This window comes from Aethalodelphis obliquidens, unplaced genomic scaffold (genome assembly GCF_003676395.1).
Source record: "Aethalodelphis obliquidens isolate GAN/ISIS:26980383/991018 unplaced genomic scaffold, ASM367639v1 scaffold38, whole genome shotgun sequence".
Classification (NCBI taxonomy): domain Eukaryota; kingdom Metazoa; phylum Chordata; class Mammalia; order Artiodactyla; family Delphinidae; genus Aethalodelphis; species Aethalodelphis obliquidens.
Genome location: NW_020837982.1, coordinates 18334208 through 18344168, shown reverse-complemented (window position 1 = coordinate 18344168; position 9961 = coordinate 18334208). Strand labels below are relative to the sequence as shown.

Here is a 9961-nt window from a genome sequence, read left to right as displayed (position 1 = left end):
CACAGGGCCTGCGGAGAATAAGCTGCTCTTATCATTGTCATTACCGACATCGTTATTCCAGGCCACGGCTCCTCTCTGCTCTGGGGAGGTGGCCTGGGTGACAGCCGGCAGCAGGGCCTGCCCACACCACCCTTCTGGTCTCTGGGGCCGGCTTGGCCCCAAACAGTGCAGCCCCAGGCTCACTCCTAGGGCCCGTCCTCCACGTGCACCCACCCCCGGTGCCATCCTGCCGAACTGTGGCCCCAGCACCACCCAGACGCCGCTGACTCCCTGACAGCTGTGCGAGTCCCGCCAACTCCCTGGACGGCGGACGTCCGAGATCACCACGTGCAGAGCTCCACCCACGGCCTCCCTCACCTCCACTGGCCGCCTCCACTCTCCCGCCTGCTTCAGTAAGGAAACCGTGCAGGTGCTCGTGAGCTGCCTGCAGGCTCCACCTGCAAAACATACCAGCATCCCCGCACTCTGTCCACTGCACTGCCCCAGCCTGGCCCAGGCCCCAGCGTCGCTCGCCCGGACCGCCACGGTAGCTCCCACAACAGCCACCGCTTGTGCCCTCAGCCCCTGCCATCCGTCCTTCCTGTGGCAGCGAGAGGGATCCTGTGAAGACCAAGGAGGTCCAATTCCATCCCTCTCTGCCACAGCCGTGGCCAAGTCCTCACCCCGACCTCTGCCCCACCCCCCGTCTTCGCCCCTCACTGCACTCGGTCACCCTGGCCTTGCTGTTCCTCCATCACGTCCGGACCGCTGTGCCTCCCCCAGGCCTCCCTCCCTCCCCTCCTGCAACTCTCGGCCCCCGTGTCACTTCCAGGGCACCTCACCCAGGCCCTGTTGGGGGCTGTATACCCGAGTCTCGATGCCGCGTCCCTGCGCTATTCCAATGCCAGCGCTCACGCCATCCCACCGGTTGTATCTTTCGCTCACTCTCCTTGTTTGTTGCCAGTCCCCGCCCCCCAGAATGTCAGCGCCACGAGGGCAGGTTTCTGTTTCCTTAGCTGTGTCCCCAGTGCTTAGACAGCGCCTGGTTCATGGCAGGCTTCCAGCAGATGCTTCTGAACAAATGAACGGAGAAGTCAGTGCATGCTGTCCTGAGGGACAGGGGCCAGGCTGACCAAGAGTCCAGGTGGGGCCCAAGCAGGGACACGGCCTGGGCGACCTCCACCAGCACATCAGGGCCTCTGGCTTGCTCAGTGGCTCAAGTAGGGCCCTCTGCCCCAGAGCTCCTGGAAGGCCCAGACTCTGGGGTCAGCCTGGCTAAGCCCCTGCCTCTGGCCAGTGTCCAGAGCTGTTCCCCTCCCACACGATGGCCCAATGCCCAGGAGCCCAGAGGCGAGGAAGGCCTAGCACTAGCAAGAAATGTGGCTCCGGACCACGCAGGCCTGGGTTGGAGCCTGGTTCCAGGGTCCCAAGCTGGTTGACCTTGAACAAGTCACTTCTCCTCTCCAAGGCTGTTTCCTCATCTGGAGAATGGAGATGACAGTTTCCACCCCACAGCCCATTGTGAGACTCTCTTGAGATAACAGTGGCCAGGCCTCAATTTGGAAACCAGCTCCAGGAGGAGCAGTGGGGGGCGCGGTGTCGGCATTTCTGGGCTCAGAAAGCGTGAACCCCCTGCCCCACAGCCCAGAACAAGGCAGGAGAGCAGGCAGCATCAGAGGGGGTGATGGGGGACTGGATGCCCCCTCGAGACCCCATCCTGCGGGGGCCCAGTTCCCACGTGTCCCCACCCCCAGAAGCCGCCTGACTGTCGGCCTTACCAGGCCCTGCTGGAACCGAGAAGCCCCCTTCTTGCCCTGCCTTCTCAGCCAGCAGCCTGGTTCTCCCTGATAAATTATTCACGCTCCTAAGGGCCGGCCAGCTCTGGTTACACTGACCGCAGCCCTGGGCACCTGCCATGCCCACCACCCCTCCTCCCTTGCCCAGGACCTGGAGGGGCCCAGGTTCCCCCCCCCCAAGGTGACTTGGTGGTCTCTGAACGTCCCACCCTGGCTCAGGAGATGCAGCTCCGCTTGTGGCCCGGAACAGATGCGCTGGGTGCTTTAGGGCAGGTGGCTGCCCCTCTCTGGGGCCCAGGGACCCAAGCACTCACTCGGTGGGGGAGCCGGCAGAGGCTCAGGGAGGGCTTGACTGGGCTTGAGGCACGGCTGTCCTCACGGAGGTTCTAAGGCCAACGCAGTCTCCCCAGCATGGGCCTGCCAGGCCTCCCCTGCTTCCCATAAACAACACCCAGGTGCTTTCCAACAGGCTCAAGGGTGAAATTCTAGGCGGGGCCTGAGGAGATGAATTATGGATCTGCCCTCCTGAAAGCCTGGTCCCAGCCAGAAGGAGCTTGGCTGTCCCTCCCCCGGCCACCGGGCCAGTCCCAGCTGCTCTGAGCCTGAGCAGGCTGCGTGTCCAGCCGCAGGCAGGAGACTCAGCAGGTCCCTGTGTCCCCAAGGCCCTGAGCTTGTGACACCGGCCGGCCTGGCAGGGAGCAGGTGGCCACCATGGCGAAGGAAGAAGAGGATGAGAAGAAAGCCAAGAAAGGGAAGAAGGGGAAGAAGGCGCCGGAGCCGGAAAAGCCCAAGCGGAGCCTGAAGGGGACTTCGCGGCTGTTCATGGGCTTCCGAGACCGCACGCCCAAGATCTCCAAGAAGGGGCAGTTCCGGAGCGCGTCGGCATTCTTCTGGGGCCTCCACACCGGACCCCAGAAGACCAAACGCAAGAAGAAGGCGCGCACGGTGCTCAAGTCCACGTCGAAGCTCATGACGCAGATGCGCGTGGGCAAGAAGAAGCGCGCCATGAAGGGCAAGAAGCCGTCCTTCATGGTGATCCGCTTCCCTGGCCGGCGCGGCTACGGCCGCCTGCGCCCGCGTGCCCAATCGCTCAGCAAGGCGTCCACGGCCATCAACTGGCTCACCAAGAAATTCCTCATCAAGAAGGCCGAGGAGTCGGGCAGTGCGCAGGCCACACTGGACGCCTGGATGGACCGCTCCGGCTCCCGCGTGGGCTCGCGCAAGCTGCCCTTCCCGTCGGGCGCCGAGATCCTGCAGCCCGGGGGTCGCCTGCGCAGGTTCCCGCGCGCCCACAGCATCTACGAGTCGGGTGAGCCCGTGGGCTTCCTGCCCTTCGAGGACGAGGCCCCGTTCCGGCACTCAGGCTCCCGCAGGTCGCTGTACGGGCTGGAGGGCTTCCAGGACCTGGGCGAGTACTATGACTACCACCGCGAGGGTGATGACTACTACGACCGGCAGTCGCTGTACCAGTATGAGGAGGAGCCCTACCGGGGCGCCTACAGCCTCCACGGCCCAGCCTGGCCGCCCTATGACAACCCGCACGGGTACCCGCCCGAGGACCCCTACGACTACTACGGCCCAGACTACTACGGGGGCTCCTTCTACTCCAACTACGGCTACCGCTATGGCTATGACGACTACGAGCCCCCCTACGCGGCCCCGTCGGGGTTCGCGTCTCCCTATGGCTACTACGACGCATACGCGGGCGAGGCGCAACTGCACGGCTACTACCAGGACCCCTACGCCCCTTCCGACGCGCTTTACCCGCCCTACCCGCCCTACCCGCCCTACGACCTCGCCTACGACCTCCCGTATGCGGGGCCCTACCCAGATACCTACGGGGCTCCCTACCCGGATGCCTACGGGGCGCCCTACCTGGCCGCCTACGCGCCGCCTTACCTGGGCGCCTACGCGCCGCCCTACCTGGAAGCCTACATGCCACCCTACCTGGATCCCTACGCGCCGCCCTACAGCGTCCCCTACGGTGCCTCCCATGGAGTCCCCTACGCCGAAGGCATCTATGGTGGCGGGGACCAGGCCATCTACCCGCCCGAGGGGCCCTATCTTCCGCCGGAGCAGTCGGCCTTCGCGTACCCGTGGGTGCCGCCGCCCATCCTGTCACCTCACAACCCGTATGCCCACCCCATGGATGACATCGCGGAGCTGGAGGAGCCCGAGGAGGCGGGCAGCGAGCAGCAGGGCACGTCCTTCCGCCTGCCCAGCTCCGCCTTCTTCGAGCAGCAGGGCATGGACAAGCCCGCCAGGTCCAAGTTGTCCCTCATCCGCCGGTTCCGCCTCTTCCCGCGGCCCCAAGTGAAGCTGTTTGGGAAGGAGAAGTTGGACGTGCCCCTGCCGCCCTCCCTGGACATCCCTCTGCCCTTGGGAGACGCGGACGAAGACGAAGAAGAGGATGAGATGCCGCCGCTGCCCCCGGTGCCCTACGGCCACCCCTTCTGGGGCTTCCTCACGCCGCGGCAGCGCCGCATCCAGCGCGCCCTCTCGGCCTTCGGCGCCCCCCGGGGCCTGGGCTTCAGCTCTGACTTCAGACGCCCAGCGCCGCGCCCGGCCACCTCGCTGGCGCGGTTCCTCAAAAAGACCTTGTCGGAAAAGGAGCCCATCCCGCGGCTGAAGAGCAGCCAGAAGGCCCGGGCGCGAGGCCCGGCGGTCAGGGAGGCGGCCTACAAGCGCTTCGGCTACAAGCTGGCCGGCATGGACCCCGAGCGGCCCAACACGCCCATCGTGCTGCGGAGGGCGCAGGCGCGCGCGCGCAACAACAACAACTCCCACCGTCCGCCGTCCCCGCCGCGCGCCCCCAGCCCCGCCCCCAGCCTGCCGCCCGCCCCGGCCCTCGCCCCCGCCGGCCTGCCCCCGGGCCTTCCCCCGCCGGTTTCGCCCTACGGCTCGCTCCGCCGACACCCGCCGCCCTGGGCCGCCCCGGCTCACTTGCCCCTCGCATCCCAGGCCAGCTGGTGGGCCTTGGCCGAGCCCCCGCCCGTGAGCCCCGAGGGGCCCCCTGACCCTCTGGCCTTCCCCGGACCCCGGCTCTCCTTCAGGGGCTCCCGCCGGCGGGACGCGGCCTTCGGCTTCCCCGGGCCCTCGCCCCGGCCCTCGCTGAGGAGCCCTCCCCGCCTGGGGTACCGCTCACCCCTGGGGCCCCGCTCGCCCCTGGGGCCCTTGTCCCCCCAGCCCTCCGTCCGCCGCGGCCCCTTGCGGCCGCCCTTCTCGCCGCCGCCCAGCCGTCCCCGCTCGCTGCGGGAGCCCCTGTCTCCGCGCCGAGCCTCAGGGCGCCCGCGCGCACCCCGGTCGCCGGTGCTGGGCTCCCCGCGGTCGCCCTCGCCGCCCCCTCTGCTGGGCCCCAGCCCACGGAACCGCTCGCTCAACCTGCCCTCGCGCCTCCCGCGCACGTGGCGCAGCCTCAGCGAACCTCCCATCAGGGCCGTGAAGCCCCGGCCGCGCCAGTCCTACCGCCTGCCGCCCGGCCTTCGGTCTTGGCGGGCGGCTGCCGCTGCCGCTGCCGCTGCCCCTGCCCCTGAGCACCGCGAGAGCCAGCGCGAGCCCGAGGAGACGGAGACGCTCTGGACAGTGCCCCCGCTGGCCCCCAGCTGGGACGTGGACATGCCTGACACCCAGCGGCCACCCTCGCCCTGGCCGGGAGGCCCAGGCAGCCTCCGTGGCTTCTCCAGGCAAGCCACTGTACCCCCAAACCCCTTCCTCCAGCACGTGGGTCCAGGGCTGTCCCCTGCTGCCCAGCCTGAAGATTCAGCCTCTGACTCAACCGGTATCCTCCTGGGTACACATCACGACCCAGGGCCTGGACAGCTGACCAAATCGGCCAGCCCGAGCCTCAAGAAGCCTGAAGAAGAGGCCCGTCCGGCGGACCCCCAGCCACCAGCAGAGCCTGAACCCCCGACCCTGACACCCCCCAAGGATTCCCCCTCAGAGCGGAAAGCACTGAGGCCCAGCTTCTCCTACCCGCTGGCCGCCTCTGACCAGATGAGGGCCACATGGCCACCATGGCGCCGCTGGGGGACACTGCCCAGGGCCCCAGCCCCCTTGGCGCCCTCTGGGGCCCCAGGACCCCTGCCCAAGGCGGGTGAATGGCTCCAGGCAAGCCCTGGGCGTTTTGCTGTGGTCATGCCTCGTGTGCAGAAGCTGAGCTCTTTCCAGCGAGCTTGTCCTGCTACCCTGCAGCCTCCCATCCAGGAGCCAGAGCCCCGGCCCAGGCTGAGAACCTGGAGTCTGCTCTGGTCCCGCCTGTGCCTGCCGGCGGAGGCCCATCAACCCTGCACACGAGTACACGGTCGCCCCCCGTCCTGCCGCCTGGGCCCTGGAGCTGCCTGCCTGCCCAATGGGGGCCCCGGGGAAAAGGTCGGCCCCAAAGACTGGTGGAACAAGGTATGGGGGCACAGGTTAGAGGGAGGGCTTATGGTTCCATCCTGGGAAACGGGGTAGGAGACAGTCTCGGGACCTTGGCGAACTGCTGCCTGCTTGGGCCTCAGTCTTCCCATCTGTAGCTTGGGGAGAACAGCCTCCCAGAGCTTCTGGGGGATTGAACAAGGGGATGCCCGGCACAGGCAGGCAGAGGACAGAGATGCCAGAAACTGCCCCCAGGCACTTGGAGAAAGGGATCTTGTCCCAGTCTGGGCTCCAAGCAGTCCTGTCCTCGTCCGATCTGGATGGGACGTCCACTCAGAGCCCCCCGCAGGGATCTTGGCTCAGTACGAAACTGCAGACCCTGCCTACCCACCCTGTCCCACCCCCGCATTCACGTTCATGCCGTTCCTTCTGCCTGCTGCTGACCCTCCCTGGGTCCAAACTGGGTCTTCTGTCTCTTTGGGGCTCCTGCCTAAGGGCAGTCCTCCGGGCTGCAGGGTTCTGGACTGTCCAAAGGTGAGGGCTCAGGAACCAACCTTCCAGCTTCTTTACTGCACAGTGGGGAAGCCAAGACCCAGAAGGTCACACAGCGGATCACGGCTGAGCCGGGAGCCTGTCTGGGCCCCCGCAGGGTGTGGGGCAGGCAGCCCTTCTGAGGGGTGCCAAGCCCGTGCCTGGCTGCCACGCTCGCGGCGGAACACGAGCCCGGTGCCGGGTGGCCCTCAGCGGAGGGGGGTGGTCACCGGAGCCTCCCCCGGGACGCCTGGGGTGGGCGGGGCACGCAGGGGTGGCGGGCGTTTCTCAGCCTCTGCAGACGGTGCCCCGTGGAGCAGGCAGCCAACGGGCCCATCAATGGCGACCGGGGCGCCCTGGCTGCTGGGGGGGCCCTGGCCCCAACGGCGGGTGCCCCGGGCTGTGTGGGCCGCAGCGCTGCAGGAGCGGGGCACCAAGCGCCCGGGGGTGAGGGGCAAGGATGCATGGGCCCTCCTCACCCTGGAATACGTGAGTGGCTGAATTATTCAGGGTTTGCGGCCACTGGCGCACATGGGCAGGCGGGTGGGCGGGAGGCCAGGGCCTCTGGGGTGATACCCGCTGTGCCCTACTTAGCACGCAGGCTGCCTCCCGGTGTCCCCTTTCCTCTCCGCTCAGGGAGGGGTGTAGGCTGGACCCGAGAGGCAGGACAGGCGGGCTCACAAGTGTGCTCGCAGTCACACGGGTCACGTGCGGGCCTGGGACGTGTGCTCGGGCGCTCCACAGCTCAACGAGGAGAGCATGTGAGTGCGTGCGCCACGGCCCGGGCAGACGTGGTATCTGCGGGGTCAAGTGTACACACTACCAGGGCACAGTAGTGGGCCTGCAGCCCACAGGGGGCATCGGGACTTTCGTCTCGAGACCACCAGGTGTGGGGACACCTGTCACATGAGAACCTGTCCAAGGGACGTTGAGAGCACGTGCCCGCACTTGTGTGTGCCTCCAGCCAGGCACCGCAGGCCAGTGTGCACGTCCACAAGCCCCGTGCGAGACCACGGGTGGGCGTGGGAGCACCTGGGCTGCAGGCGCCGTTGCCTGTGGGTCTGTGCGTGTGGGTCTGCGTTTGCCCTGCACGGGGTGCGGCGCCAAACGCGAAAGTCCTGGTCCTTCTGGAGGCCCCGGGCACCAGATGCGGATGTTCTCCTAGTTGTCACATAGGCAGACCTGGGGTTCAGCCTGGGAGAACGTGAGGTGGGAGGCCTTCTGGCCAGGCAGAGGGAGCAGTGCCCCTGTGCGTGTGCTCAGCCCCTGGCAGGACCCTCGGGAAGACGGGCAGCGCTGAGGCCGGCCGTGTCCCTGGGAATTAAGCATTGTGTTCCGAGGCAGACAGCCCACAGGACCCGGCCGGCCTGGCCTCAGGGGTCCCTCCTCCACACGGCAGTGGGTCCTGGCCATGTCCAAGCCGGGGGGCCACGCGCAGGCACCCTCTGGCTGGCTGACCACAGGTTGTCTTCCCCAGATGCACTCCATCCGCAACCTGCCATCCACACGGCTCCGCGAGCAGCGCCGGGAGGACGGCGTGGAGGACATGACGCAGCTGGAGTGAGTGGGGGTGGCGGGTCGGTGAGTGGTCACCGCCTCCCACCGGGGTGCCCCTCACCTCCTGGAACATTTTCAGAGCCTGCTTCCTCCCCTGTTAGGCGAGGCTCAGGCAGCGTCACAAAGGCCCAGTAATTCAGATGGGCGCTTATTAGCTGGGACCTGGGCAGACACTCAGCCTCTCTGCCTCAGTGTGTCGCCCACAGGATGCTGTGGGGCGGCTGTTGGTGTGAGGGTGCTGGCACACTGGAGGTGCCTCAGACGTGAGGGTCGTGCTGGTCAATGTCATTATCCAGTCACAGTGACAGCCTTCACGTTTGCTACCTGAGAGCATCCCCCACCCCAGCGAGGTGGGAACAGTGATTATCATACCCATTGGATGGATAGAAAAACTGAGGCACAGAGAGGTTAAGTAACTTGCTCAAGGCCTCACAGTTGGTTGGTGTCAGAGACGGGACTTGAACGCAGGCTTTTCTGACCAAGGCCCTACCCTGAGGGGAAGGTGGGCCCTGACTGCCTCTCTCCATCTCCTCGCAGAGACCTCCAGGAGACCACTGTGCTGGCCAACCTCAAGACCAGATTTGAACGGAACCTCATCTACGTAAGGCCTGGGGCTGACCCCCCTGGGCTTGGGTCTGAGGGCAGCTGCCTCCCTGCCTCCTGGGGCTGCAGTGGGAAGCGTGGATTTCTCCTGCTCGCCCCAGACTTGTGGCATCTGGTTTGAACCCTGGAGTTTCTACTATTTGCGCACAGCATTCAAGAGCTGGGAGCGCTATAATCCAAAGTCCTAAAACACAGAGGCTTAGAGGCCTGGAGACAGGGAACCCAGAAGTGTGTGGCCCCCACCAGGGGCCCGATGGGTAACACTTCCAGAGTCCTGGGAGCCATACACCTGGGGCCCGGCGGGGGGACGGTCAGGGGGCGGGCCCCAACTAGGAATGAAGGAAGCGGGCACCCTTGTGGGGTCGTGGCTGTGGGGCTTTGCATGCGCCACCCTCCTCCCAGCCTCAGCCTGGTTCAGTGCCTGACGCTCCACAGCCAGAGCGCACGACCCAGCAAGCTGTCTGGGGGCCCAGGGTGCAGACGCCAGGGCCAGGCAGCCAGACGTCTGTGCCCGTGAGACAGGGATCCCGGCTCCCAGGAGTGGGGAGGGAGGGACACAGACGGGCCCTGAGGCCGCCGTCTGCCCGGCAGACGTACATCGGCAGCATCCTGGTGTCGGTGAACCCGTACCGGATGTTTGGGATCTACGGGCTGGAGCAGGTGCAGCAGTACAGAGGGCGGGCCCTGGCCGAGAATTCCCCGTGAGTGTCTCCAGGGCTGGGGGAGGGGGCCTCCCCGGGGTCTCCTGGGTTCCTGTCTGAGCTTGGCAAGTCCCTGGTTGCCCCTCAGCCGTGGGTGGTGGGTGGCGGTGGGGAGCCCGGCAGCCTCTCCCTGAGCCTGGCCACAGCCCCGTGGGCTGGAGGCCACTGTGGCTCAGACCTGGGTGGGGAGCCTTGCGGGGAGCATTCCCCGAGGGTGGGGTATGGCAGGATTGGCTGCTCGGCTAGGCAGGGATGTCCCCTGCCCATCCCCTGGGAGGTTTGGGAGCCCCAGCAGGGCCTGGCCCAGGAACGTGTGTGGCCTGTCTCTCCAGGCACCTCTTTGCAATTGCAAATCTCGCCTTCGCCAAAATGCTCGATGCCAAACAGAACCAGTGCATAATCATCAGGTGAGCAGCGGAGGGGCTGGGGGCCGGCCGG

The 9961-nt window shown here is 66.8% G+C and overlaps 1 protein-coding gene across 1 annotated transcript in view; it reads left to right on the top strand.

Moving 5' to 3' along the window:
• The first annotated feature begins 115 nt into the window (after positions 1-115).
• Positions 116-9961, top strand: part of MYO15A (myosin XVA) — a 52778-nt gene continuing 42932 nt past the window's right edge. Inside the window, exons 1-5 of the mRNA XM_027131251.1 lie at positions 116-6170; positions 8140-8222; positions 8757-8820; positions 9414-9523; positions 9856-9930. Coding sequence (XP_026987052.1) covers positions 2487-6170; positions 8140-8222; positions 8757-8820; positions 9414-9523; positions 9856-9930 — 4016 coding nt within the window. The 5' untranslated portion in view covers positions 116-2486. The remainder of the gene's footprint in view (positions 6171-8139; positions 8223-8756; positions 8821-9413; positions 9524-9855; positions 9931-9961) is intronic.